Source organism: Callorhinus ursinus, unplaced genomic scaffold (assembly GCF_003265705.2).
Source record: "Callorhinus ursinus isolate GAN/ISIS: 27379988/994484 unplaced genomic scaffold, GSC_fseal_2.0 scaffold15, whole genome shotgun sequence".
NCBI classification, from domain to species: Eukaryota; Metazoa; Chordata; class Mammalia; order Carnivora; family Otariidae; genus Callorhinus; species Callorhinus ursinus.
This window is the reverse complement of record NW_027397077.1, coordinates 6791643-6819510: the sequence shown is the minus strand read 5'-3', so window position 1 is coordinate 6819510 and position 27868 is coordinate 6791643. Positions and strand designations below refer to the sequence as shown.

General features: G+C 55.9%; 4 protein-coding genes and 1 long non-coding RNA gene across 21 annotated transcripts in view; 3 read left to right on the top strand and 2 right to left on the bottom strand.

Annotated features, from left to right (window-relative positions):
- Positions 1–3992, bottom strand: part of LOC112833618 (uncharacterized) — a 12233-nt gene extending 8241 nt beyond the window's left edge. Inside the window, exon 1 of one of the 2 annotated variants that reach the window (XR_003210685.2) lies at positions 3863–3992. This is a non-coding gene — a long non-coding RNA (uncharacterized lncRNA). The other variant, XR_012380887.1, reaches the window with a different exon arrangement.
- Positions 3993–3997: 5 nt separating this feature from the next.
- UBA7 (ubiquitin like modifier activating enzyme 7) lies at positions 3998–12762 on the top strand. Of its 3 annotated transcripts, none has more exons than XM_025884807.2 (24): positions 3998–4208; positions 4292–4460; positions 4558–4692; positions 4789–4895; positions 5232–5322; positions 5398–5533; positions 5728–5825; positions 5919–6065; positions 6468–6650; positions 6829–6936; positions 7089–7169; positions 7250–7405; positions 7497–7662; positions 7740–7945; positions 8044–8108; positions 8200–8383; positions 8457–8531; positions 8782–8965; positions 9454–9536; positions 9826–9918; positions 10011–10202; positions 11810–11908; positions 11983–12083; positions 12546–12762. In XM_025884807.2, exons 1-24 carry the CDS (start codon positions 4153–4155, stop codon positions 12733–12735), a joined length of 3105 nt encoding a protein of 1034 aa, XP_025740592.1. In that variant the 5' UTR covers positions 3998–4152; the 3' UTR covers positions 12736–12762. The 3 variants fall into 3 exon arrangements, 2 of the variants coding, with proteins under 2 accessions (XP_025740592.1, XP_025740593.1); XM_025884808.2 differs by having other exon boundaries at positions 4005–4220; XR_003210683.2 differs by lacking the exons at positions 9826–9918; positions 10011–10202; positions 11810–11908; positions 11983–12083; positions 12546–12762 and having other exon boundaries at positions 8782–9243; positions 9454–9537.
- A 175-nt stretch (positions 12763–12937) lies between these two features.
- INKA1 (inka box actin regulator 1) lies at positions 12938–14835 on the bottom strand. Its single transcript, XM_025884814.2, has 2 exons — positions 14518–14835; positions 12938–13774 (listed from the first exon to the last, which is right to left on the bottom strand). The coding sequence occupies exons 1-2, from the start codon at positions 14725–14727 to the stop codon at positions 12980–12982; spliced, it is 1005 nt and encodes a 334-aa protein (XP_025740599.2). The 5' UTR covers positions 14728–14835; the 3' UTR covers positions 12938–12979.
- Positions 14836–15064: 229 nt separating this feature from the next.
- Positions 15065–25732, top strand: CDHR4 (cadherin related family member 4). Of its 14 annotated transcripts, XM_025885612.2 has the most exons (19): positions 18140–18263; positions 18617–18801; positions 18926–19088; positions 19165–19256; positions 19777–19887; positions 20742–20845; positions 21043–21179; positions 21465–21648; positions 21745–21898; positions 22152–22245; positions 22570–22773; positions 22852–22991; positions 23224–23374; positions 23462–23679; positions 23913–24055; positions 24566–24622; positions 24724–24811; positions 25037–25064; positions 25578–25732. In XM_025885612.2, the coding sequence occupies exons 1-19, from the start codon at positions 18215–18217 to the stop codon at positions 25631–25633; spliced, it is 2358 nt and encodes a 785-aa protein (XP_025741397.1). In that variant the 5' UTR covers positions 18140–18214; the 3' UTR covers positions 25634–25732. The 14 variants fall into 14 exon arrangements, with proteins under 14 accessions (XP_073757317.1, XP_025741397.1, XP_073757314.1 ...); XM_073901213.1 differs by lacking the exon at positions 25037–25064 and having other exon boundaries at positions 24724–24944; XM_073901218.1 differs by having other exon boundaries at positions 22570–22991; positions 24731–24811.
- A 1905-nt stretch (positions 25733–27637) lies between these two features.
- Positions 27638–27868, top strand: part of IP6K1 (inositol hexakisphosphate kinase 1) — a 56848-nt gene continuing 56617 nt past the window's right edge. The window contains exon 1 of the mRNA XM_025885332.2: positions 27638–27844. The gene's annotated coding sequence lies outside the window, so the exon portion shown is untranslated. The remainder of the gene's footprint in view (positions 27845–27868) is intronic.

Sequence of the window (27868 nt, the reverse complement as noted above, 5' to 3'; positions counted from 1 at the left end):
TTTTATTTTATTTTATTTTATTATTTTATTTTATTTTATTTTATTTATTTTATTTTATTTTATTTTATTTTATTTTATTTTATTTTATTTTATTTATTTTATTTTATTTTATTTTATTTTATTTTGACAGAGAGCGAGAGAGGAAACACAAGCAAGGGGAGTGGGAGAGGGAGAAGCAGGCCTCCCACCTAGCAGGGAGCCCAATGCGGGGCTTGATCCCAGGACCCTGGGATCACGACCCGAGCCGAAGGCAGGTGCTTAATGACTGAGCCACTCAGGCGCTTCTCTATCAAACATTTAAAAAAAGGATGAACACCAAAAAGACACTATCCGCATAGTAAAAAGGCAACCCAAAGAAAGGAGAAAGTATTTTCAAGTCATATATCTGATAAGGGATAATATCCAGAATATGTAGAGAAGTCACAAAACTCAAAAACAAAAACCCAATTCGAAAATGGGCAAAAGACAATGAGATACTACCTCACACCTGTAAGAATGGCTAAAATTAACAACACTGGAAACCACAGATGTTGGTGAGGATGCAGAGAAAGGGGAACCCGCTTGCACTGTAGGTGGGAATGCCAAAAGGTGCAGCCACTCTGGAAAACAGTATGGAGGTTCCTCAAAAAGTTGAAATAGAACTACCCTACGACCCAGCAAGTGCACTACTAGGTATTTACCCAAAGGATACAAAAGGATAGATTTGAAGGGGTACATGCACCCTACGTTCACAGCAGCATTATCAACAATAGCCAAACTATGAAAAGAACCCAATGTCCATCGACTAATGAATGGATAAAGAAGATGTAGTATATACGCACAATGGAATATTACTCAGCCATCAAAAAGAATGAAATCTCACCATTTACAAGGACATGGAAGGAGCTACAGTGTATTATGCTAAGCGAAATAAGTCAGAGAAAGACAAATACCATATGATTTCACTCATACATGGAATTTAAGAAACAAAACAGAAGAACATGGCAGGGGGAGGGGGGATAACAAACCATAAGAGACTTTTTTTTAAGATTTTATTTATTTAGGGCACCTGGGTGGCTCAGTCGTTAAGCGTCTGCCTTCGGCTCAGGTCATGATCCCAGGATCCTGGGATCGAGCCCCACATCGGGCTCACTGCTCGGCGGGAAGCCTGCTTCTCCCTCTCCCACTCCCCCTGCTTGTGTTCCCTCTCTCGCTGTGTCTCTCTCTGTCAAATAAATAAATAAAATCTTTAAAAAAAAAAAGGTTTTATTTAAGAGAGAGAGAGCACGAGCAGTGACGGGGGGAGGAGGGGAAGGCAGAGGAGGGTGAGCAGGGAGCCTGACAAGGGGCTCAATTCTAGAACCCTGAGATCATGACCTGAGCCAAAGGCAAATGCTTAACTAACTGAGCCACCCAGGCGCCCCACCGTGAGACTCTTAGAGAACAAACTGAGGGTTGATGGAGTGAGGGAGGTGGGGGATGGGTTAGAAGGGTAATGGGTATTACAGAGGGCACTTGTGATGAGCACTGGGTGTTGTATGTAAGTGATGAATCACTGAATTCTCCTGAAACCAATATTGTATTGTATGTTAACTAAAAAGAATTTAAATAAAAATTTGAAGAAAATAAATGGGCAAAAGACTGCAATAGACATTTCTCCAAAGAAGATATCGGAGTGGCCAATAAGCACATGAAAAGATGCTCAATATCACTAAACATTAGGGAAGTGCAAATTAAAACTACCATGAGATACCACCTCACACTCATTGGGAGGGCTACTGTCTAAAAAACAGAAAACAAGTGTTACGGAGAATTTGGACAAATTGGAACCCTTGTGCACTGTTGTTGGGAATGTCAAATAGTACAGCCACTGTGCAAAACAGTATGGCAGCTCTTTGAAAAAAACTAAAAATAGAATTACCATATGATCCAGCAATTCCACCTCTGCATATATACCCAAAAGAACTGGAAGCAGGATCTCGAAGAGATATTTGTACATCCATGTTCACAATGCCATTATTCACAATAGCTAAAAAATAGAAGCCACCCAAGTATCCATCCACCAATGAATGAATAAGCAAAATATGGTACATACATATAAGGACTACAATGTGGCTTTAAAAAGGAAGGAAGTTCTGTAATATGTTACAGTATGGATGGACCTTCAAGATATTTGCTAAGTGAAGTAAGCCAGCCACAAGAAGACAGTCTGGCCCTGATTTCTGTACCTAGTACATATGACACACCCAGTAAATGTTTACTGAATAAAAAAAAATTACATACTACTTCACATTCTTTAGGATGGGTATACATAAAAAAAAAGGAAAAACCAGTGTTGGCTACAATGTGGAGAAATAGAAATTTTGTACACTGCTGGTGGAAAACAGCTGTTGCTCCCTCAAAAAATTAAACATTACCATACAACACAGCAATTCGACTCCTGGGTATGTACCCCAAGGAATCGAAAACCAGTACTCAAATACATTTTCAAGAATGATCATAGCAGTACTATTCTTAATGTCCCAAAGGTGGAAACAAGTAAAATGTCCATCAGCAGGTGACTGGATAAACAAATCATGATATAGCCATATGATGGAATATTTTTCAGCCATAAAAAGGAATGAAGTACTGATACATGCTATAATTTGGATGAACCTCAAAAGCATGCTGAGTGAAAGAGAGCAAATATAAAAAGTCACGTTTTGTACAATTCCTTTCACAGAAATATCCAGACTATGTAAATCCCTGGAGACAGAAAGAATCTAAGTATTTGCCAGGGGATCGGGGTAGGGGACGAAGAGTGATTATTTAATGTGGTGGGGGTGTTCCTCAGTAGGTTATGAAAAAGTTTTGAAACTACAGAGAGGTGGTGGCCGCACAACGTTGTGAGTACACTAAACGCCACTGAATTGTACACTTTAAAATGGTTGTTTTAATGTTCTATGAATTTTACTTCCATTTAAAAAAAGAATTTATGACCACATCTGGTTCAGGGGTTGTGGAGTTTTGTGGCAAGTTGTGCTCCACTCTCCAGAGAACTGGCCTCCAGTTCCCGAGAAGGCCAAAGGACACATCTATGGGGGATGGGTACTCAGGACCTCTACTGTTTTTGCAACATCCTTTGGGTCTGTAATTATTTCAAAATAAAAGGTGAAATGAAAAGTAAGGACACGTGTGATCATGGCTGCCCCATGGCCGCCCCTCTCAGGTCTGGCACTCAGAGACTGACCAATCTCTTTTGAGTCCCGGGACTCATTCCCTGACTGGCCACCTAGGACTCCCATTTGTCCTGAGCTGGCCACTGTAGTCAAGGGGGAATTCTTATCCTCAGGAGTGGGCCCAGGGCCAAATAGGTACTCCCAAAGATGTCAGGCTTCACCTGGATCTGTGCTTTGGGCTCCAGGGATGGGACAACGTAAGCCTCACATTCTCCCACAGCCTCTGCAATGGGACTGGCTCTGCCCTGTGTTATGGACCAGGTGAGTCCTCAGGGCACGGGGGTTCCTGCCAGAACTCTGTGGGCAGGAAGCCCATTCAGGCAGCGACACTGAGGGGGATGGGGCCTGAGGTTTGGGACATCTAGGGACCTACAGGAGACCATTGCCTCCAGCCCACATGGGTCCCTCCCATGGCTACCTTCCTCAAGACAGATACCTGCTGGGGCCCCTGGGTGGCTCCATTGGTTGAACATCCGATTCTCAGTTTCAGCTCAGGTCATGATCTCATGGGTCGTGGGATGGAGCACTATGTTCTTGGGCTCCATGCTCAGCAGGGAGTCTGCTCGAAGATTCTCTCCCTCTGCCCCTCCCCCCACTAACATGCTCCCACTCTCTCTCTCCCTTTCAAATAAATAAATAAAGCTTAAAAAAAAAGAAAAAGATACCTGCTCTCCCAGAGGCCAAAGAGCCAAGAGTTCTGCCCCACTTTGCCTGTGCCCCACAGCAGCCACGCCTGTCTGGAGGCAGGACCAGGAGCTGGCTCAGTCCAGTTTCACTTTCACTTTCGCTTCTCCTGAAATGACAGAGGAGCCAGGAAGAAAGCTGTGACCAGTAGCAAAGCTTAGTGCCTCTTTGCACTAGCTACAGTGGAGCTCTGGCCTCTGCTGGCCCAGCCTCCCACACAGCGACCCCACCTGTAAGCGCGGCAGCCAGCTGCCCAGCCTCCGGCCTGAGAATGTCTGTCCTGGAGACCTCCAAGTTGCTGGATGAGGAGCTATACTCACGGCAGCTGTGAGGCCCAAGGTGGGGAAGGGAGTGGGGTGGCCTTCTGACTTCTGACCTCCGACTGCCTACCTTCTTCTCCCCCTCCACAGGTGTGTGCTGGACTTGCCGGCCATGCAGAGGATTCAGCGAGCCAAGGTCCTGCTATCAGGCCTTCAGGGTCTGGGGGCTGAGGTGGCCAAAAACTTGGTCCTGATGGGTGTGGGCAGCCTCACACTGCATGATCCCCACCCCACCTGTTGGTCTGACCTGGCTGCCCAGGTGGGGGTCGTGAAGGGGAGGTACTCTGGGTTCCCAGGCCAGGGTCGGGGTGGGGCCCAGGAGAAATCTCCTTGCTCAAGGCAGACTGGGTCTCTAGTTTTTCCTCTCAGAGAAGGACTTGAAAAGGAGCAGGGCTGAGGCATCTCAAGAACCTGTGGCCAAGCTCAACGGAGCCGTCCAGGTGTGTGTGCACACAGGTGACATCACCGAGGAGCTGCTGCTAGACTTCCAGGTACACTCCCTGCCCCACTCTCCAGGTGAGCCCGGCCCCTTCCTCTTCCTGAGCTGAGCAGTGGTTCTGGCCCTGCTGATCACGGAGTCCACCCAGGTGGTGGTGCTGACTGCCTCAAAGCTGGAGGAGCAGCTGAAGGTGGGCGCTTTATGCCACAAGCTCGGAATCTGCTTTCTGGTGGCCGATACCCGGGGCCTCGTGGGGTGAGTGAGACTAACCTGCCACATCACAAGCGGCAACCAGTCCCAGGGCTGTTCCCAAGCTCCAGGCTTGCTCCTGTGCCCCTCCCAGCCCCCCGCCCCAGGGCCTGTCTTGGCATCCCCTCCTGATTGTAGTCCCCAGTCCCACCCCTCTGCTTCCTCCACCCCAGTCTCCAGACCTGCTCCAGTAAACCCCTCAAACTCCGGCTTCCAAGTCTCTCCCAGCATCCCTTCCCCAGTGCTGGCCCTCTGGGCTGGGCCTAGTGTCTCCCACCCTTTACCGCAAGCACGGTGAATAACCACTGCCCTGGCTCAGGGACCCGTACCACCCCACCCCAGGCAGCTCTTCAGTGACTTCGGTGAGGACTTCACTGTGCAGGACCCTATAGAGGCAGACCCTCTGACAGCTGCCATCCAGCACATCTCCCAGGTGGGTGCGGAAGTGTGGGTGCTCAGCTGATGACCAAGCGAGGGGCACCCCTGAACCAAATCACCTCTTCTCCAGGGCTCCCCTGGAATTCTCACTCTGAGAAAAGAGGCCGATGCCCGCTACTTCCGTGATGGGGATCTGGTGACTTTCTCAGGCATTGAGGGCATGGTTGAGCTCAATGGCTGTGATCCCCGGCCTATCCACGTGCAGGGTAAGCCAACCCAACCCCAGGCTCCGCCCCCAAGACTCCACGGTGGGGCTTATGCAGCCTGGTCCTTGCGGATAGGTTCTCCCTCCACCTTCCTCAGTGTGGAGCAAAGTCAAGGACACAGGCGCAAGACAGGATAGAGTATGAAGAGCAACTCAGGTTCAGAGGTGATACTGACCAGGCTGGATCTCCCCCAGAGGACGGAACCTTGGAGATTGGGAACACAGCCATTTTCTCCCGTTACTTGCGTGGTGGGGCTGTCACTGAGGTCAAGAAATCCGAGATTGTGAGCCATGTGAGTGCAAGTGCATCTGAGATGGGGGAGCTTGGGTGCCCCAAGGGGCCCACAGTGTTCTGAACCTGACCCTGAGCTGAGTACCTATTGCAGAAGCCCCTGGATGTAGCCCTGCTCCAGCCCCGTGTAGTGGCCCAGAATCCCCAGGAAGCTTACCGTGCCCGCTGCCTGCATCAGGCCTTCCGTGCACTGCACCAGTTCCAGCACCTCAACGGCCGCCTGCCCAAGCCTTGGGATCCTGTGAGTAGCCCCGTTGCTTCTCCCTCGAGCCTCTGCCTTACTGGGGTCTCACTTGCCAGGAAGCAACAATGATGATCTCACAGACCCGAGTTATAATCCCAGAGTCCACTTCCCACTTACATAAAGGAAATGATAGCACTGTCCCCGGACCAGAGTCCGGGTCCCTGGCCATCTCCTCACCCCTCAGTTCTGGGCTGAAATCTCTACCCATGTCGGCAAAGCCTCCACAGGCATTGTCGAGGCATCCTCTGGTGGGCTGCACAGTCTGGCAACTGGTTGGGGCCTTCACACTCAGGCTCTGCTTCCTCTTCTGTGGAAACGGGGGATGGCTGCCTGAAGGGTGTGAGTGGGGGGATGGAGCTCAGGCTGGGGCCGCTGTGCCCACAGAGTTCTACTCCACAGGATGATGCAGAGATGGTGGTGGGCCTGGCCCGGTCCCTGGAACCACTGAAGGGGACAGAAGGAGGGCCACTGGAAGAGCTGCTGGATGAGGCTCTAGTGCAGACAGTCGCCCTGAGTAGTGCTGGTGGCTTGAGCCCCATGGCAGCCATGCTGGGCGCAGTGGCTGCCCAGGAAGTGCTGAAGGTGGGCAGAGGCGCAGGCAGGATGAGACTGGGAAGGGTGTGGAGATCAGTGTGGGTGCGAGAGGGTGCCCAGCACCAGACAGTGGTCCTGGCGGTTTCATCGATCTGGTGAAGCCCAGCCAGGATCTCAGGTGGCTTGGAGCTGGCAGGAGTCCCTACACTGAAGTTCTGGCCTCTAGGCAATCTCCAGGAAGTTCATGCCCCTGGACCAGTGGCTTTACTTTGATGCCCTCGATTGCCTTCCAGAAGATGGGAAGCTCCTTCCCACACCGGAGGACTGTGCGCCGGTAAGAGCCTGGGGTAGGAGTGCAAGCCTTCTCCAAACTTAGGACCAGGGAAGGAACAGGAAGAATGGTCCAGAGATCCTGACCTGGAAAAGATAGTGTAAGAGGGAGGAGACACAGCACAGCCATCCCTGACCCCTGTCTCTGTCCCCTAGAGATGTTGCCGCTATGATGGGCAAATTGCAGTGTTTGGGGCTGGTTTTCAGGAGATGCTGGGCCAGCAGCACTACCTCGTGGTGAGCTTTGTGGTCCAGTTGGGAGATGTCTGTGGGAGGGCCAGGCCAGGGCCTCTGGCTAAGGCTGCTCCTGCTGGCAGGTGGGTGCTGGTGCTATCGGCTGTGAGCTGCTCAAAGGTTTTGCCCTAGTGGGCCTGGGGGCCGGGGCCAGCGGGGGCGTGACTGTTGCCGACATGGACCACATAGAGCGCTCCAATCTCAGCCGTCAGTTCCTCTTCAGGACCCAGGATGTTGGCGTGAGTGCTAGCCCCTGTGCACAACTTGTATCCTGGACTATCCCCATTGCTCCCCCCGCCCACCCCCAGCATCTTCCTGTTCTCTTCTCAGAGGCCCAAGGCAGAGGTAGCTGCAGAGGCCACTCACCGCCTGAACGCAGACTTGCAGGTGACCCCACTCACCTACCCACTGGATCCCACGACAGAGCACATCTACGGGGATAACTTCTTCTCCCGTGTGGATGGCGTGGCTGCTGCCCTGGACAGTTTCCAGGCCCGTGAGTGCTTGACCTTGAACCTCAGCCCCTTATTCAAGGCAGTGCCAGCCCCACTCCTGACCTTGCCCCCTTGCTAGGCCACTATGTGGCTGCTCGCTGCACCCACTATCTGAAGCCACTGCTGGAGGCGGGGACACAGGGCACCTCGGGCCATGCTTTCGTGTTCATGCCACATGTGACTGAGGCCTACAGAGCCCCTGCCTCGGGCTTAGCTTCTGAGGATGCTACCTACCCTGTCTGTACCCTGCGGCACTTCCCCAGCACAGTCGAGCACACCTTGCAGGTATGAAGCACCCCAGAGACCCCTACCCCACCCAGTGCCATCCTTGGCTGCAGACCTATTCCCCACCTGACACCTCATGGTTCCTCTCTCCCCCACAGTGGGCCCGGGACGAGTTTGAGGGGCTCTTCTGTCTGTCTGCTGAGATCATCAACCGCCACCATCAGTAAGGCCACCAAGAGGGGTAGATGGGAGTCCAGAGCCCCTAGCACCAGAGTCTTCAGGGCTTAGCCTCAAACCTCCTCCTCTTTCTGCAGGGAGCTCACTTCCCTGGCAGAAACAGATGGGCCACAGGAGCTGACCCTGCTGGAGGAGGTGCTGGGTGTCCTGAGAGAGCGTCCACAGACCTGGCAAGACTGTGTGGTGTGGGCCCTTGGCCACTGGCAACGACGCTTCCATTATGGCATCATGCAGCTGCTGAGCTGTTTCCCACCTGATAAAGTGGGTGTCTAGGGGTCAGGAGGCTGAGGGTTCAGGGGGACCAGACTGAGCCCAACAGCCTCCATTTCCCTAGGTGCTAGAGGATGGAACTCTTTTCTGGTCGGGTCCCAAACAGTGTCCTGAGCCCTTGGAGTTTGATGCCAGCCAAGTGAGTGGGGTCCCTTGGGAACCCCAAGGTGGGGATGTGACCCCCTCAGAGCAGCGGTGGGCACCTATCCAGAGATGCATAGACGCTGAGGGAGACCGCCATGTTTGTGTACACATGGGTGTCCACATGTGAGACCGAGGCAGGCGCCAGGCACTCCAACATCTCCATAAATGGGCGGACCCCCACCCCACACACCTGTACATGCTCACTCACACCCATGCATCTGCCCATGCTCTTGGTCTGACTGCAGGACACACATCTCCTCTATGTGCTGGCGGCTGCTAACCTGTATGCCCGGATGCATGGGCTGCCTGGCTCATGGGACCAGACGGCGCTCAGGGAACTACTGAAGTTGCTGCCGTTGCCTGTGCCCCAGCCCTTGGCCCCCAGCTTTCCTAATGACCTGGACCTAGCTGGGGCTTCTGCTGAGTTTGGTGAGGTCCCTGGCTCTGGCCCCCCATGCTGCCCTCCAAAGGCCTGGCCCTGTCCTCAGCCTATGCTACAGAAGGAAGATGGGGCCCTGCCGCCAATTCACTGTTTCTCAAGTCCTCTGACCTTGCTTCTTTCGATGTTTGGGCTCATCCTCTAGCCCCTCAGTAGGCCCTCTCCCTGCTGCCCACACTCCCACACCTCTGTTCCCATGGCAGATTCTCAGCAAAAAAGACCCCCACAAACCACTGGGCCCTGGAGAGTACCCAGCTCTGGTCCCCAGGTGAGGACAGAATTCTGTAGGTGCACGCATGTATGCATGCGCGTGCACGCACGCAAGCAGGGCTTGGGCTGCTGGAGAGAATGCAGCATCAATCAAGGGATCTCTCTGAACGTAGTCAGTCTTAGGAGAGACCAAGAACAGGCACCAGGCTCTAGGGAGAGGGCAGAAGGTGGGGGCTAAGAACTGCCCGACACCGCCTTCCTCTGCCAGGCCCTGAGCGACTGAAGAAACTGCACCAAGTGCTGGAGGTCTGGAGCGGGAGCCCTCCCCTCAAGCCCCTGAAGTTCGAGAAGGTAGGAGCCCAAGCAGGGGTTGAAGGGCAAGATGGGGAGGTTGTTGGGGAAGGTCAAGAGCTAAGAAGGTGGCTTTGGAGTTCCCTTGGCACGAATTCTCCTCCTGGCAGGAACCCCAAAGCAGATCACCTTCCCTGAGCCTCGGCTTCCTTATCTGATAAGGGGGACAGATGTCAGCATCCCCCACCCCCACTGCCGAATTGTGGGAAGACCTGTGCGGGGACACGTGGTCAGCCATAGTGAGGGACTCTAGGGCCGTGTTAACAATACTGGGAATTGGGCCTCACAGGACAATGATAGCAACTTCCATATGGATTTTGTGGCGGCAGCAGCAAGCCTGCGTGCTCAGAACTATGGGATCCCCCCTGTCAACCGCACCCAGGTAACTCTGCCCCTTGGGGCTCAGGCCTGGGGGTGGGGGTCAAACCCTAGTCCTACGCCTCGGGCCCAGACCAAATCTCCTGTCCTTGGCAGAGCAAGCGAATTGTGGGCCAGATTATCCCAGCCATTGCCACCACCACAGCAGCTGTGGCGGGCCTGGTGGGCCTGGAGCTATACAAGGTGGTGGGCGGGCCACGGCCCCTCAGTGCCTTTCGCCACAACTACCTGCATCTGGCTGAAAACCGCTTCAACCGCTGGGTGCCCTGCGCCCCAGCCATCCAGAAGGTGAGCCCTTGACACTCCACCCCCCACCAGGCCTGGGTTTTTCCTGTACTTACCAAAACAGGCTGTACTCTGGCTTTGGCTTCACACCAGAACCCAGACACTGGGGGAGTCCTTAAGACTCCCTCCAGCCCCCTTCCTGCTGTGAAACCAGACTGGGACCTGTCAGACACAGGAAGCAGCCATCAGCCACCCCCACCCCTTACCCCTCCCCTGCCCTGGGTCTGGGGGGTTGCTGCAGCTTTAACTCATTAGTGGAGCCAGACATCCCTCACAGCCTCCTCCTTCCAGTAGAGCCCCTAAGGGGGAGGTGGTAGGGAGGGGGGACTAGAGCCCTAGCCCCAAACAGAGCCTAACCTCCGCCTGCACGGCATGGGGACCCTGGCCCACCCCCACCAAGCTGAGTTAAAGGACACTGAGCTCACCACCGTGGGTGGGGTCGTGTGTGTTCATTGCATGCGTGTGAGTGCACAGGGGTCTGGGCATCCCTGACCCTATGGTGTGTGGGCATGGAGGGAGCACGCTTGTACATCTGTGTGCCAGCTAGGGGTACAGGGCTCTTCTTCACTGGGGGTGTGCATGTGAGTACAAATGCAGGCGTTCCTGGCTGCGTGTGTGTGTGTGTGTGTGTGTGTGTGTGTGTGTGTGTGTGTGTGTTCCTTCCAGTGCAGGGCTGTGAATGCCCCTGGCTGTGTGCCCAGGCTCGGCAGTAGTTGGCATTTTCTTGGGGCACAGGAGAGAGGGGGTGGAGAGAATGCCCTCACCAGGGGAGAGGGGAGAGGTCATGGGCCAGCACTGGGCTTTTGCTGAGCTGGCCTGGGGTCCCTCAGGGCACAGTACACAGAGCCCCTTTGTGAAGGGCCTCTCCTCCAGCTAGCACATAAGCTGCCTTTGTCTATGGTGGAGGGGGAGGGGGCAAGGGAGGATCCCCCCCCAACTCACCTCTGGCCTCATCTCAGCTTGACCCCACTGTGCTTTCTCAGGGAGCTGGCAGGGCCCCCTTCCTGGCCCTGGCCACCTGCCACCCTCAGCTCCAGGCACTAGAACCCCAAGACTCTTGAAGTAGGGAAGGAAAAGGAAGAAGAGGCCCATGCGGACTGTGTCCCTCCTGGGGGCTCTCAGCCAGTGGGGCCCTAGCGGTCATTGTGCCCCTTGATCCTCTGTGCCCATGTAGTCCAATGCCCTGGCAATACAGGATGAGGGGGCAGGATGTACCCCCCCCAACTCCCAGCCTTGCATTTGAGGATCAAGCAGCTTTATCGGTGACTACAGCGGCCCTGCTCCTGCTTCCTCAGGAAGCAACGCCCCCCCTTCCACACACACACACACACACACACACACACACACACACACACACACAACCAGCCTGTGTGATGGATTGCCTGTTTCCCTGTGCGGGGGCCCCCATAGCCCCATTTCCTGTGCTGGCCCCAGCATAGGCGGGGAGGGTGCTGAGACTCTGGGCCCAGATCCCACCTTCCAACCCCACCCCCCGGCTTCTGTTTCCTGCTTCTAGTCCATCTCCTCCTCTAGGAAAGGGCCCATCAGCTGCTGGTAATGGGTAAGGGGAGGGTGTGTGGGAGAAGCTTCTCATACCCCGCCCCCCCCAGTTACATCACCTGACATGGACCTGGACGTGTTGGAACCGCCTGAAGGTGCCTGCTGGGCAGCCAGAGAAGACCCTGGAGTTACTGCTGGCCCATCTCCACGTAAGCCCCTTTCCTCCCTGCCTTCAGGCCTGGCCCAACCTGGCCTAGCTGGCACCTGACCCATCTCTCTCTAGGAACAATTTGGGCTGAGGGTGAAGATGCTGCTGCATGGGAAGGCCCTGCTCTACTCAGCAAGATGGTCGCCTAAAAAGCAGGCCCAGCACCTGGCCCTCAGGTGAGCCCACACGTGGCTTTAGCCAGGACTTGTTCTGTACTGGAGGTTGGAGTTGGGAGACGTGAAGTCTTTCCTCTTCCCAACCCCGTTTGGGCCCCTCACACCCTCCTGAGCCTTTCTTTTGCCAAATGGAGCCAGCAAATGGGCTGGGGGCGGGGTGAGGACCAAAAACCTGAGGAGGGGCCTCCCAGCTGCCTGCTTGGCGGGCCTCATCAGCTCCTCCACACCCTGCTAAGCCCCCCTTTCACAGCCCACTCCCAGGGGACTCGCAGCTTCCTGCCTCCTGCCCGCCCTGCCTGTTGCTCCTAAAATAGTTTCAGATGTTTCCTGTCTTGAGCTGCTCCAGCCCCTGGCTTGGGCTCCTTATGGCCCATCAGCACCCTCTGGTCCATGCCCGGTCACTCTGCCTCCTGCTGCTCACCTAGCCAATCACCCCCAACACTTTCCCCACCACACCACCAGGGTGACGGAACTGGTGCAGCAAGTGACAGGCCAGATGCCTAAGCCAGGGCAGCAGGTGCTGGTGCTGGAGCTCAGCTGTGAGGGTGAGGAGGACGACACTACCTTCCCACCCCTGCACTACGAGCTATGTGACAAGACAGCAGCCCTCTCACCCGGCTCTACGGAGCCCTGCATCCCGAGCCCACAGTAAGCACTCAATAAATGCTTGTTGAAAGAGGGCGTAAGTGGGGATGTACGATGAAACATGGGGCAGTAATGCACATGGCATGTGAAATGGACATGACGGGGACCCCTACAGGGAGAGAAAAGGCTCTTCAGATTCGCCTGCCTGGGCTGTGCCTCAAAGAGCTGGGGTCACCTCCTAGAGCCTCAGGGGTATGGAACCAGGATAGTCCAGAGAAAGGCCTTTTATTGTCCCAGGCTGGAGGGCAAGGTCAGAGGTAGCTGACATCACTGCAGATGATGGGTTGACGGCTGCGGCAGCGCATGAGAGCTGCAAAGCGTGAGACATCTGCAGGCAGCTCGGGTTCCGGGCGAGGTGGGCACGATAGTCTCTTTCCCGCCATAGCCGCCCTGCGTGCCCTGGCCAGCTGGCGCCGCAGCTGCTCAGAGAGCCCAAGCAAGAACTGAGGGGGCCGAGCACGGGCACGGGGTCCTCCTCCATCGTCCCCCTCACCCACTGCCTCTGGCAGCTCCATCCAGTTGTGCACCAAGTCAGCAAAGCAGTTGTCCCCCAGCACTAGGGGCTGGCGACTGCGACCTCTGTTCAGCAGGGCTGCTGTCCAGTCCTCAGCTTCCAGCCCCCGCCAATGATCCAGGCAGGCATCTGGGGTAGACTTGGGCCGTGGTCGGTGGGCAGGTGGTGCACTGGCCCCAGGAGCTCGGCTGGGCAGGGGAATGCCACTGGCCGAGAGGCGCTGTCTGTGTGGGGGCCACACTGGGGGTGCTGGGTGCTGGAGTACAGGCAGCTCTTCCTCTCTCCATGTGCTGCCTGACACTTCAGAGAAGCCAGAGTCCCAGTCCAGGCCATGCTCCCTGGGGCTCCCCAAGACAACACCCTTGTCTCCTATTGCCACACCTTCTTCCTCCTCTTCCACACAGCCGACTGAGTCCTCTTCCAAGGCATCTGAGGCCCTGAGTCGGTGGCTGAGCGGAACACGTGGGCCGGGTTTGGGGGGTGGTGGAAGGGGGCCAGACATGGGGGGTGAGCCTGTGTCCCGGCCACACAGCTGTGGAGGAAGAGAGGGCCCAAGTTGGAGGGGATAGTGCTTGTCACTCCTGCCTGCCTGGCCAGACCAGTCCCAAAACAACAGACCCAGGGGGCTGGAGAGGCCTGCGGGCCTGGGCAGCAAGCCTCCAGCGGGCACCGGGCCGGCATGGGGGCGCTGGCACACGTAGCTCGTGTGGCTCCCATCAGCCGACCTGGTGGCAGTCCGGCAGGCTGCAGCACGCACAGCTGGGCAAGTCGGTACCCGCCACCAGGGCGGGAGGCAGAGTTGCGGGCCTGCCTGCATTGGGAAGTAGGTCCTGTTCAGGGCTGGGGGTGGGGGAGCATCCCTGCTTCCTGAGGGATTCGGCTCCCCAAAGCTCACAGCCTCTTTCGGAGAAAGAGCACTTGCGGGGGGTGGGGGGTAGAGGAAGGAGGTCAGTCTGGGGTAGAAGGCATCCATACCAGCGCCAGCACTTTAGTCCCTCGCAGCCCCCTGATCCGCCCCAAAAGAAGTTTCTCCCCGCCAACTCCCTCCGTCACCCCGGCAGCAAGGCCAGCTGGGCGGCTGTTACTTGATGCCCAGCACAGCTCCCAGCCGTCCGAAACCCGATGCGGGCCATCTGGGCCATCTGCGCCGCCCCGCCCCCATCCTGCCTCGGATGGGCACTCGGGCCGGCCCCCTACCCGGGTGTCGTTCGGGCCGGATGGCAGCTGGGCACCCCACACACGTCCCCACATGCCACACCCGCTCCCAAGCCTCACCAGTTCCCAGCGGAGCTGGCCCAGGAAGCTGTCAAGCCGAGCGCTGTGCATGCCCGTGCCGGAGCCCCCGCCAGGCCTGCCAGTTCCTCCACGAACTCCAGCGGGAGCGGCGCGGAGAGGGCCCAGCGGGCCGGCCAGCGGCGCCCCGGCCCTCCGCCTGGCTCCGCCGCTCCTCGCTCTCCACAGCTCGCGCCGCCGCCGCCCCAACATCTGGCAGCCGCGCCCCGCCCCTGGTGCCGCAGCCAATGGGGCCGGGGCGGGGCTGAAGTGGCTCCGCCCCTCGGGCCCGGCCGAGTGGGTCAGTGAGCCTGACGCCGGCTCCCCCTTTCTCTCCAGTTCTGGAGGGAGGGGCGGGGCTGTGGCTGGAAGCCGGGCGGGTCCTGCCTGGGACTCCCCCACACCCTGGACGGTTGGCTGCACGACCCAAGACAAGGCGATTCCCCGCGGTAGCCTCAGCTTCCCCGTTTTTCCCGGGATAGGACTGCGGTCCCTCCCGCAGGGGCTCCGTGAGCGCGCGGATCCTCCGGCAACGCCCACGTGCGGGCAGAGCGCCCCCAACCGTCGGACCTAGCAGTGCTGTGGCCCACTCCGGGCACGAGCCACTGAATCCGTTCCTGGAGGGGCCTCGACAAACCCTGGAAATGATGGATCCGGCCCCTCTGAGGACTCCGGAAGCACCGGACCTCGCGGCGGCACCGGAGAGGGGCTTCGGCCAAGGCCCAGGCCACGCCCTCTCGCCCCGCGTCTGGCAGAGCTAGGCAGGGCCGCCCTCTAGTGGGGAGCGCGCGGTTAACCGTGATTACCTCGGCGACACCCGCATTCCGTCTGCCCTCACCACAAGCCAACCTAGAGTGAGTGCAGGGGGTTAGGGCGGCACTCTGTCCAGAATGGTCAGAGCCCGTTCCTGGAGGCCGCTCCAGGATTGGAGGCTAGGTTCCAGGATACAGTCTAACTTGAGACAGATTAGGCAAGTCAGTAAGACAAAAAAATAGCGGGAATGAGGGTGGATGGGTTAGTCTGGGAGAGGGGTCTCTTAGAGGAGGCAGCATTCTGTATGGGATCTGAATGAGCCATCATGGGAGATCAAGAAGGGTATTCTAGGGGCACCTGAGTGGATCCGTAGATTAAGCGTCTGACTCTTGATTTCGGCTCAGGTCATGATCTCAGGGTGGTGAGATGGAGCCCGGAGTTGGGCTCCACGCTGAGCGTGGAGTCTGCTTAAGATTCTCTCTCTCCCTCTGAACGCCCCCCCCCCCCCCCCCCCCCCGCCCATGCTCGCTCTCTCTCAAAAAAAAGAAAACAAAAAGAGGGGTATTCTAGGCAGAAGCATCAGCCAGTTAAAAGCCCTGAGAAGAGAGGAATTGCAGAGGGCTTAACATAAAGAAGGCCCAGGCATCTCAACGATGGTTGTTGCGGGGAAGGAGGTCAGCAAAACCAGGCTCCTAGCAACCCTAGAAAGAAATATAGGGTTTTGGGCGCCTGGGTGGCTCAGTTGGTTAAGCGACTGCCTTCGGCTCAGGTCATGATCCTGGAGTCCTGGGATCGAGTCCCGCATCGGGCTCCCTGCTCAGCGGGGAGTCTGCTTCTCCCTCTGACCCTCCCCCCTCTCATGTGCTCTCTCTCTCTCTCTCTCTCTCTCTCTCTCATTCTCTCTCTCAAATAAATAAATAAAATCTTAAAAAAAAAAAAAGAAATATAGGGTTTTGTTCTTGGTGTGGTAGGGAGCACTGGGCTTTTGAGCAGGGAATGACCTGGGCTGGCTCCTGTTTGGGTAATCCCAGCTGCTTTAGGAGAACCACTCTGTAATCAGAGTGAAGGCTCCTGCCCTCACCCACCAAGGGAGGGGAGGGCCTGGGCCTGGGTAGAGCTGGGGCACAAGAGGGGGTGACTTTGGGGTATGTTTTGGAGCTACAATCAAGCCTTGCTTTTGCATGAACATGGGTAGGGAAAGAGGAGCATCCAGCAGGACTCCTAGATTTCTGGCCTGAACAACTGGTTGGATGAGATTGCTGTGACTTGATCCAGGAAAGAGACTGCAGAAGAACGGGTTTGGGGAGGAAAACCAAACGATTATTCGTGGACATACGACCCTTGAGATGCCTGTCGGACATCCAACATGAGATGCAGAGTCAGCCACTGGGTGTGTGACTCTGGAATTTGGGAGAGAGATTGGAACTGAAGGCTTGGATCTGGAAGGCAAAGCGAGTGGATAGTATTTAAGGCCACGGGCTTGGATGTGTTGGGGGAGGTGAGTGTAGACAGAGGAGGGCAGCGGTCAGGACTGAGCCCTGGTGGTGGTAGGGAAGCAGGACCAGCAAATGGGCTAAGCAGGAGCAGCCAGGGAGGTGGGAGGAAACCGAGAGAGTGTGGGCACTTAGGAACCAAGGAGCAAGCGTCAAACACTAGAGGAGGTAAGGTTGGAGAATGAACTGAAGTTAGCAGTATGCGGGTCTCTGAGGACTCTGACGAGGGTAGTTTCACGAAGAGAGGGACAAACTGGTTGATAGTGGGCAGAAGAGAGTGAGAGACGAAGAACTAGAAAGAGCAAGTGTGGACAACTTTTTAAACATTGACATATAAATATAGGGCGCCTGGGTGGCTCAGTCGTTAAGCGTCTGCCTTCGGCTCAGGTCATGATCTCAGGGTCCTGGGATTGAATCCCACATCGGGCTCCCTGCTCGGCGGGAAGCCTGCTTCTCCCTCTCCCACTCCCCCTGCTTGTATTCCCTCTCTCACTGTCTCTCTCTCTGTCAAATAAATTAATAAATCTTTTTAAAAAATTAAAAAATAAGTAAAAATTGACATATAAATATAACAAATGGACAACTCTCAAAGGTATAGCTCAATGAATGTTAAAATCTGTAAACCCTTGTACACCTGTCACCCAGATTGAGGTATAGACTAGCCCCAGCTACTCCAGGGAGGACACTCTGTGCCCTCTCTGGTTGATATCCTCAAAGATAACCACTATTTTGATTTATATCACCAAGGATTCTTTTTGCTTCTGGGATGTAGGCAACTTTTAAGAGATTTTGTTGATGGCTGGGCTCAGATTTATAGGCAGATAATGTTCTTTTTTTTGTTGTTTAAGATTTTATTTATTTGAGAGAGAGAGAGCACAAGCAGGGGAAGCGGCAGAGGGAGAGGGAGAAGCAGGCTCCCCGGTGAGCAAGGAGCCTGATGCAGGACTTGATTCCAGGATCCTGGGATCATGACCTGAGCTGAAGGCAGACGCTTAATGGACTGAGCCACCCATGCGCCCTAAACAGATAATGTTCTTAGTGGTGAGAGGGGGTGGGCAACTGGAGTTTGGACTCTGTGGCGTAGCAAGTCCTTAACCTAGTTTTCCTGGGTGCTGTGTTTGTGTCTCCAAAGACTGCATGACCAAGACTTACTTCCCTGAGCCTCAGTTTCCCTACCTGAAGCTTGATCCTTTCCCCCTAACATTTCCTTTGGGTTATAGTAACGAACGGGAGAATTCACTGGAAGCAGTAAAACTTGGGGTTGTCCAGGCCTTTTAATGCCTGCCTGGAGTCTAGAGCTCAAGTTACCAGGGGTGGGCGGGGCTAGGATCTGGGAGGCCCAGGAGTCCAGCCTGCCCAGCTGTGTTTAAGCAACTGACCTAGCAACAGGGTAGGCCTGATAAACACGTCTGGTCTTCCGGAGTCTCATCTGCTGTCTGTATCTTCAGGCCACTATGGCCCTGCTCAGGCCCCCGGCGCTTCTGCTTGCTCTGGTTGTCTCTGGTGAGGAGCCGGTGGGTGGGGGAACCCCAGTTCTCATGCTCTGACACACTCCACAGTGGAGTGGAATCGTGACTCTTCTCGGATAAGTTACCATGCAGGGCAGGGGCTGTGGGAGAGCCAGGGAAGGGCAAAGTTCTAACTCCCTGACCCTCATTCCTTATCGTGGCTGCTTCCTCAACCAAGTCTTCACTCCCGTTCTGTTCAATGAGCTGAGCCCTGGTTGGATGTGGGGGACAAGGAAGAGTTATGGCTGCTTCGCCCCGAGATGCGACCTGGCCCTGAGGCTGAAGGGCTCATCTATGTGGTTCCACGAGCCTGGGGGGCCTCCAGCGTGAATTGTCTCTTTCTCACAGAACTCCACTGCCTGCCCTGGTTCATAAATGTCTCTGAAAGCCAGGGACCTGGCACCACCATTCATTCCTTCTCCTTCAACTGCACTGCTCACATGCCCATGCTGGAGTTGGTCCACGTGCAGCCACCCACCACCTTCTTCAACCAACCCAGCTTGAGCAGGTGGCAGAAGATCTATGTGGGCACGGTAGGGTCATGGGCACAGATGGGAACCATGGGGGGACAAGGGAGGCCCTTAATTCACCAAGCCAGAGGTAGTGTAGGGGGATGGAGAGCCTAGAGTCCCACATGGCACTGCCCATCTGCCATAGGTGACCTTAAACAGCTTGGCCCGGCTGGATGCCCTAGCAGTGAACCACTATGAACTGCAGCTTCGGTTCACATGTGGCAACAATGTGACGGAGGGACCACTCTATGTGTATGTGTACCGGGACCCTGGCTATAGCCCGTGCTCTGGCCGATTTGCCAGCCCAGGTGAGGCCAGGGGCAGCAGGCAGGGGGTGAGCAGGCATGGCTTGAACAGAGCCTCCCTGACCTCCCCTCTGGCTAGCTGGGGAAATCATTCAGGTTCGGGAAACAGTCACACCTGGGGCCCAGCTGTACACTCTGCTGCTCCCAGGCCTGGAACTCCAGCATGCCCAGGTGAGCCCAGCACAGGGACAGTGGGGGGACAGGATGGGGGAGGCACATGGGGAAACCAAGCCCGGCCCCTCCTTGGCCCAGCTCCTCTCTGGCCAAACACAGACAGCAGAGAGACCCTTTAGTGTCCACTAAGCCTCTGTGTGATGTATGTTCTTGGAGAGAACCACAGAGGCCTGCCCACCCCCAATGACCATGGCTGTTCCTACAAGGACATCTTAAGGGCTTGTGTTCTTTCAGGTTCTCCTGTGTGTTCTGAATTCTTTATGAAAATTCTGTGTCACTTATGTAATCCCCCCCAAAAATGTTGCTAAACAAACAAACAAAAAGAACAAAATAATTGATTTAAAAGCAGAAAAGATTGAGGATCAGGGCCAGGGGTCAGGGTGGAGGTTGGGGAGCCACCCGATGATGGGGTATGGGAGAGTTGGGTATGGGCAGGTACCAGCTGGGTTGTTGGGGGATTTTGGGTCACTGGGGGCTGGGGCTGGGGCTGGGGCCTCCAGCATCTCTGTCCTGTCAGATAAGCATTAACAGTGCCCAGGACCCTCCATACTTCCCTGGACCTTTCTCCATCAATGGGCAAGGTTGGCTGCTGGCACCATCCCAGGGCCTCAAAGGCCAGGCTGGAAAGGTGAGCTTGACTTGGAACCTGGGGATACCCATGGATGGAGCATGCAATGGACACAATTTCCTGGAGGTTTGTTTGTTCTTGGCCTCCTAAATTTTGCTGCCCTGCTCAGACGTAGCCCACATCTGTACCTGTTGCCACATGCTGGCTGTTCTCCCATGTTGGCCTGGTTCTGTGCTGGGTTCTGGAGTTCCAGAAAGAAAAGGGATCCCTGGCTCTGGGAGCTCTCCCTTTAATAGAACTGAGAGTGTTCAGAGCAGTCACACAGGAAGAGAAAGTTCTAGGTAAAGTGGCTCGTCTGGAGGTTAGAGAAGTTCCTTCTTTTTTTTTTTTAAGATTTTATTTATTTATTTGACAGAGAGAGAGAGAGAGAGAGAGAGAGAGAGAGAGAGACAGTGAGAGCAGGAACACAAGCAAGGGGAGTGGGAGAGGGAGAAGCAGGCTTCCCGCCGAGCAGAGAGCCCGATGAGGGACTCAATTCCAGGACCCTGGGATCATGACCTGAGCCGAAGGCAGACGCCTAATGACTGAGCCACCCAGGTGGCCCGAAAAGTTCCTTCTTTAAAACTTCCATGTCTTAATGATTGGTTCTTAGCAACTCTAAGATTGTCACATTGTGAATGACTCAGATATCACATGTTTTTGGGCTGTTTGCATCCTAAAAGAAAAATTTATGGCCCCAAAGAACGGGACTCAAAGGACTACCTGTCAGCAGAGTGACAGGTATTGGGGTAGAGTGAGGGTTGGGGCTCCTTGTCCATGGAGGGCCTGAGGCAGGGGGTGCCTATTTGCAGGGAAGACTAGGCACAGACATACGTATACACACTAGTCCCCTTCCTGTTCTGTGTGCACCACAGGTCTTCCAGCTTCAGATTTTGGTGACCTTTGGCCAAAATCGAAGCTGCCATGGGATGCTGAAGGTGAAAGTTTTGCCTGTTCCCTCCAGTCAGATCTCCTTCCTGTAAGGCTTCCCTACCCTGGGTACAGTGGGGGTGGCAAGGCCTAGCCCCAGGGAATTAGGATTAAGGTTAAGGTGTGGCTCTGCTGGAGTGTCCCCAGCTAGCTCCTGTATGAGGGAACTCCCGGGGGAGGGGCCTGTGGACAGGGCTAGGGGTGGTGTGAGTGGGCATGAGGTAGTGCCCCCCACTTTTGGTCCAGGGGGCAGGCCCGGAATATCACCATCCTGGATGACCTGGCCCCCGGCAGTCAGGTGGTTCAGGTTCGAGCCCAGGGCTTCGACGTGCGCTACGAAATCCTCTCCCCGGTGCCCTGCCCGCTCTTCTCCATCGGACGTGGTGAGGGGCCCTGGGAGTGTTGGTGGTGTGGGATGCCTCTGCGGCTGGTCCAGAGTGACCCACGCTACCTCCTCGCCCTCCTGAGAAACAAGGCTGGAGCCAAGGCAGACAGGGGCGCAGTGGCGTTTGGAGGCCAGGCTAGAATTTAGAGGCGAGCCTCGGAGGAGGTGGCAAGAGGGGCCAGGCTCAGTGCCCTCCTGCTGCGGTGGATCCGGTGGGAGGCTGGGGACAGGGTTGAACTGGGGGAGGGGCTAAATCAGCATTCCCCACCCCTGCCCTGCCCAGAGGACGGTGTGGTCCGCACCACCGCGCCCCTGGAGTTGGCGCAGGCCTGGGGCACAGCAGTCACTAGGCTGCAGGTGAAGGCCTATGAGCGGCTCAGGCCGTGGGCCAGCGTTGACCTCGATCTCACGGTGAATGTGCGTTCGGTCAACCGCTGGCCCCCGCGCTGCCTCCCAGCGATGCTCGTGTGAGTATACAGGAACCTTACCTAAGCTCTTGGGGTGATGGCCATGGCTCATGGTCCTGTTCGACTCTTACCCTGCGGCCCACACTCTGCTCCCAGGACTGAAATCCCCGAGACCACGCCGGTGGGCACGGTGCTGAACACCTTCACTTGCACTGATCCAGACTCTCCTGGCTCCACCCTCAACTACGAGCTGCGGTTCCACAGCCCTCCTGGCCCAGCTAGCCTCTGCCTTCGAGGCAGGGCCTTGGAGGTGCCCAGCCCCCTCCTCCAGACCCATGTGCAGGGTGCTCGGGACAGGAAAGTGGAGGGTTGGGGGGCAAGGGTCTGTGGGAGCTGAGACCGTGGGGGTGAAGGAGATGGTGGTGAAGTCAATCTGCTTTGTAGTCCAGAAAACAGAGGCTCAGGGTTGACTATGTGTGGATGCCCTGACCTGATGCAGCCCAGTGTGGCTCTAGGCTCACCCAGGCCTTGGCTCAGTCTCACTCTGTGGCCCCTCTGGCCAGGTGAATGCCACACTGGACTGTGACACTCCTGGGGCCTGCTTTCAGCATGCAGCCTCCATCCTGGTGCTCGATGGTGGTCAGCCCCTGATGACCAGTGAGTGACCATACCCAGGCCTGGACATTCAGGACAGGGCTGTTCTGTACTCCTCTACCTAGCCTCAAGATAGGGTCACCTCTCCTCCCACAGAAACCAATAGGGCAGGGTTGTCTCCAGGTCAGACCCCTAGGGTGGGGCATTATCTCTCCTCTCCTTGACATCTAGCACCCCCCCCCCACCGTGAGGAATGGCTATTGCTCTTCCTTCCTCCAGACCAACTCCCTCCTTAGACCCCCAGTGCAGGGCCATGTCTCCCTCCTCAGACCCCAGGGAAGGGCTGGGCACCCCAGGCCAGCTCCTTGACTGCTAAATGGCTTCCAGCTGAGGTGCCAGTATTGGTGATGGTGATTCCTGTCAATGAGTTCTCCCCAGCCTGTGTCCCACACACATTCCGGATCCGGGAGGATGCAGGGCCCCACACCCTGCTGGGCTCTGTGGTGGGCACGGACAAGGATTACCCACACAACAGCATTGAGTATGACATCTCTGGTGGGCCCACCGCCTTCTCTGTGGACCGTCTCAGCGGTACTCCTACCCCAGGGCTGGGATGGAAGGGTGGAACCAGAGTTGACTGCAAGCTGAGGCTGTGGGCACCTCTTCTAGGGGAAATTCACCTCCTGGGATCTTTGGACTATGAGCTGCAGACATTGTACAGGCTCACAGTCCTAGTGACTGACCAGAGCCAAGACCAGGACCCCACCCACCGCCGCTCTGGCTCCTGCACCATTACCATTGAGGTTGAGGTAATTGAGCCCCGAGGCCTTGGAAAAACTTGGCAAATGTTCAGATCTTCCTCTGGCATTCTACTTTTCTACACTGGGCTTAAGTTTCCTCCATTGGTTGGCTGGAGGGAAGTGGTGCCTCGTAATGAAAACCTTTGGAACCTATTTTCTGACTTCTAGGCTCTGGCTGTACTTGGGGGAGACTGAGGGGCTGGCCTGGGGAATTTGGGGTGACCAGGCTACCCTCCTGCAGGATGTGAACGACCATGCCCCCGAGTGTCAGCCCCCATTTCAGGAACTCACCATCTACGCTCCCCTGGGCCGTAGTGTGGAGGTGACCAAGGTGTCCTGTTGGGTTCCTCAAGAGCCACAGCGTCTGGTCTTTTCCTACAGCATCGTGGGAGGTGAGGGCCATGGGGGCCTCCAGGCTGTTGGGGAAGGAGCAGGCCAAGGCCAGCAATGGTCCCCTTCCTCTGCCACTCTGCTTTCAGGGAATAGTCAGAGCCGATTCAGCCTGCAAGGACCCATCCTGGTGCACAACAACATGTTGGGGCCCCCCTGGCCAGAGCAGCCCCATACTCATGAGCTATTGATCCGGGTGGCTGACGCGGGTCCCTCCATTCCCCACCTCAGCGCCACAGCCACTGTCATTGTGCATCTCGTTCCTTGGAGCACCAGCACAGCGGCCACCCGCACCCGCAGCGCTGCAGTGAGGGGGGGCCCTTGGGACCTTGGGAGGTGGGGATAGAGGATCTTGAAGGGGGAGGAGACCCAGTTTTCCAGGTGAAACAATGGGGGAAGGCACTCCAGAGGGAGCCATTGAGTGTTAAGAGCCTAGCAATTTGGAAGAGCAACTCTGGGGTTTGTGGTGGCCCAACTCTTGGAGGGGTCTGAAGGCTGGATGATCAGGACATTTTGGCAGGGCTGTGGCCCCCATTTCAGGTGACTTCAATGACGACACCCCTGCTTGTGACAGACACGGAGGCTTTCTGGCAGCCGGAACCCTGGTTTGTGGTGGTGCTGACCGTGACCAGTGCCCTCTTTCTCTTGGCTCTAGGCTGGCTCTTCAGCAGGCTCTTCCAGGGGTAAGGTTCCTATCCCTCTGCTCTCTGCCTCACCCCAGCCCCCTAATGGACTCCATCTGTGATAGGTGGTTTCACCAAGATTTGATGACAATGCCCAAGTTGATGTGCAGACAAACTGATATTAATGGGAGCTCCTCTCCCTCCAGAGGTCCTCAGGTCAGAGGCGGAAATGCACTGGGAGCAAGTTGTTGCCTTTATTGGCAAAGCCGGGTCTTGGAGTGGGGTGCGTGTGGATGACACCCAGTGCTTGAGACTCAGAGTTTGCGTGCATTGTGCATTTATCCCTATTTCTGACCCCCTACCCTCCGCTTCAAACCTGATCTGCCCCTACAAATGAGTTTTTTTTTTGTGGGCACAGGACTGAATCCAGGGGAAGGTGGGGGTAACAATGTGCGCATTGCATACAGACATTGGCTATCCCCAGTATAAAGGAGCAGATAAATGGTGCTGGTTCCTGGAGCCAGCAGGTCTGCTGCCCTCACTGACTGGTCCCTGCTCCTGGCATTTTAGGTTGGCCCAGATGCTACAGACACCAAGAAAACCAGCCCAGGCTCTGCTACTGAACAGGTCAGCCTCCTTTGCAAACCTCTATGCCTGAGAGTCCATCCCTTAAACTGAGGCTGGGACCAAGAGCCTTTTCTTTTATTCCTGCTCTTACTTTGCCCTAGTATCCAGGGAACTGAGGAATCCATTGAGGGGTTCATGGAGGCACCAAGGATGGAGATGCCCCAGACACCTAGCAGTGTCATGAGCCTGGTATGCCAACCTGCCATCCTGTATCGTGGGCACCGAGGCTGTTCTAGAGTACTCCCCTGTCAAGCCTGCCTCCTTGTGGATGGCTACCCCTGTGGTAGAGCCCATGGCAGCACCATCAGGATGGAGGAAACATGTGGGCCCCTGACCCCTTTGGGAGCAGACCTCCAGCTGCTCCCTGGGGGCGGGGCTCAACTCATTGCGTCCTCTCATTCCTCCCATCAGCAGCTCTTTGATGGCAGAGCACAGGACTCCCGTGAGTCCCCCTCTTCCCAAACCACTCTCCACCTGGGTCCACTTTCTCTCTTCAGCCCATCTCAGCATCTCCTTTCACCACCAGGCAACCACTATTTACTCTTTCCCTGAATGGGGTCTGTTCTCGCCCCCATTCGCATTTCAGCCAACGTTTCTCAAACACCTGTTGGACCAGAAGGTGACTCAGACCTGGTCTGGTTCCTGCCTATGGCAGAAACGGTGGTGAGGGAAGAGGCCCTCAGATATTACACTGTCATAAGTGATTTATGGCAGAGTGATCTGGCACTGGGCTTAGGGGGGCTGGTGTCCCGTTTGTGGGAATCAAGGATGCTTCCCTGTGCATTTGAGCCAGACTTCACAGGATTGCTGAGAAAGGAGGGAGGGGACAGGTTGGATCAAGGAGAAGGAGGGTCTCACCAAGGGTTCTGGAATGTCTTCCCCTACCTTTAAGGGAAGGAGGCTGTTCTGCTGAGGCCAGCAGTGCCCTCTCTCCCTCCTGTTCATCCGAGCTTAGGTACAGGCAGAGATTACCTGTTCAACACGCTCACGGGAGCCCGGCGCTGGCTCTGAGGCCAAGAAGCGGCTTCACTATGCGTGGAATTTCTTTTTCCCATGATCACAGGCTGAGTCTTCAAGTTGATTCAACAATAAACAAAATTACAAACAGAAGAGTCCCAGCCTTGAAACCCACCTGTGGGAGAAGCTCTGGAATCTGTGCTTCCTTGTTCTCATTTGGAGAGGGCCTTGCCGCTGGGAACACTCTAGGGAGTAGTAGGATTATTTTTCTTTTGAGAAGGCATTGTATGATGCTCTGCCTGACCATGATTAACGCCAAGATAAGAGGCTGTTATCCTTGCTAGGGACATAGGAGGCCTCCAATCAGGCCGTCCCTTCAGAGACCACCTGCTCTAGCGGATGGGGAGGGCCGGGGAGCTTCCATTTCCCACTGAACAGAGGATATTGTTGCTGCTTGAGGGCCCTTACCAACCTCCAGTGCCATTTGCAGACTGTGTGTGGAGGTGTTCTTGGGTAGGACCTGGAACTTTTTCACTGAGGTAAGAGTTGGTGCAGACTTGAGAACCCTGTGGCAAGGATGGCCATGGAGGGATTGATGGTAGCCCTCTTCTGACAGGATATTCCCACTTATTCCTGATCTGTTTCTTCTGGTTTCTTGGCCCTCAGCCCTCCCAATGCTGAGCTGAGCCGAGCCATTGCACATAGCCAGGTGGCCTACAATAACCTGCAGGAGTGCAGGTTCTATTGGATGCAGTGCTAGCTCACTCCCCTTGCCGGGCCTGGATTCAGGTCTCAGGTTACTGCCAGCTCTCCAAGAGGATCTGCTCTCTGGGTAGAGGCTACCTTTACTGAGATAGCCCTAAGTTCTTTCAATACTCTCCCCTCTGCCAAGTCTGTGAACCTGAACCCTCTCAGGGCAATGGAGGACCTCCCTCCCTAAGCCAGTTATGCTGTCCCAGATCGGGGAAGAAGCTGAGTGCCTTCTGTAGGAAAAACATGCTTCATGGTGCTCCCCCGAAAGTGAGGGTGTTAAAGCTGGCCCAGTGGCAGCGACCTGATAGCAGGCTGTTACTGGAAGTGGTAACAGGCCGACTTTCCTGAGCACTCATCCTGGTCTAAGGGCTCATTTGTTATCCTCATTTTATAAACGGGGCAACTGAGGCTCAAAAGTCACATAACTAGCTAGTTCTGGCTCTTGATGTGTGGTTCCAGGCTGTGTGATTGCATTTGAGCTCCTAACCCTGAAGCCAAGCCCAGAGTTAGGTGCTCTGTACCAGGAACAAGGGATAACCATTTTCCTAGTACTCACAGTCAGCCTCTGAGATAGATCATGCCAGTCCAGGGCAAAAGCTGTGTCAGGCACTCAAGACAAGATGCTCTAGGGCAAGAAGAGGAGTTTCTGTTGTGTACCAGGGCTTGTGCTGGGCACTGAACTCAAGGCAGAAGGACAAAGGTGGGCAATGCACCGGCCAGGGACTGCTTGGGGTTAGCACACATGGCTGCACCTTGCCACTGATGAGAGGCAAAGCTGGGGAAGCCGTTAGGAAGTGGGTATTATGCTTTGAAATCAGTAGGAGGAGGTACGAGATACAGTGCCTCCATTTCCAGAGGTGGCGTGACCTTGGCCAGGCCTCCCCCTCTGCGCCTCAGTTTCCTCACCAGTGAACCTAGACAACACGCCTTCCCTTCCAGGGTGTGGCAAAAAAAGCATATAGCACACAGCACGCATTCGCTAAGTGTGCGTGCGTGTGTGAGAAGACGCTGTCGGCTTCGCAAAAAGGCTGCACACGCGAAAAGGCCAAGGGCGGTATAGCCTCAGAGTCGCCAGCAAAAGCTCTGCCGCCAGCAACTCTGGGAACGGCGCGCATGCGCCAGCCCTCGCCGTCACAGTCACGTCCCAAGGCGTTCGGCAGGGGCCGTGAGAGGCAGGCTCTGAGTGACAGGCAGGCCGACCTGTCAGCGAGAAAAACTCCCTTAAGCGTGGGACGAAGACGCTGTTGATTGGAGACATCCTCAGCTGGGGCGGGTTCTTCGCCGTCCTGGTTACTATGACGCCCGGCCCCCGCCCCCTCGGCTGGCCGCCATCTTGTTGTTGATCCGTACCCAGTGGGCAGCGCCGGGAGCTGGACCGAGCGGCCGGTGTGGGGCCGCTGCTGCGGGGCTCATCCACCTGCCGCTGCCTGCCGGGGGCGGGCCGAAACCTGGAGGCCCGGGGGGCCCAGCTCCCGTGGGGAGCCGTGGGCGCCCGCTGCCCGGGCCGGGCCGGTGAGTGACAGGAGCCGGGCCGAA

What these genes read in the sequence shown, in the direction of transcription:
- UBA7 (XM_025884807.2), top strand. Translation starts at nt 4,153, where the DNA reads ATGTCTGTCCTGGAGACCTCCAAGTTGCTGGATGAGGAGCTATACTCA. An exon ending in TGGAGTTTGATGCCAGCCAA is followed by an intron (nt 8,532 to 8,781) that starts GTGAGTGGGGTC and finishes GTCTGACTGCAG; the next exon opens with GACACACATCTCCTCTATGT. An exon ending in GCGCCCCAGCCATCCAGAAG is followed by an intron (nt 10,203 to 11,809) that starts GTGAGCCCTTGA and finishes CGCCCCCCCCAG; the next exon opens with TTACATCACCTGACATGGAC.
- INKA1 (XM_025884814.2), bottom strand. Translation starts at nt 14,727, where the DNA reads ATGTTGGGGCGGCGGCGGCGCGAGCTGTGGAGAGCGAGGAGCGGCGGA. An exon ending in GCCAGCTCCGCTGGGAACTG is followed by an intron (nt 13,775 to 14,517) that starts GTGAGGCTTGGG and finishes CTTCCTCCACAG; the next exon opens with CTGTGTGGCCGGGACACAGG.
- CDHR4 (XM_073901208.1), top strand. Translation starts at nt 18,215, where the DNA reads ATGGCCCTGCTCAGGCCCCCGGCGCTTCTGCTTGCTCTGGTTGTCTCT. An exon ending in GCTTGCTCTGGTTGTCTCTG is followed by an intron (nt 18,264 to 18,616) that starts GTGAGGAGCCGG and finishes TCTTTCTCACAG; the next exon opens with AACTCCACTGCCTGCCCTGG. An exon ending in CCCGCACCCGCAGCGCTGCA is followed by an intron (nt 23,680 to 23,912) that starts GTGAGGGGGGGC and finishes CCCCCATTTCAG; the next exon opens with GTGACTTCAATGACGACACC.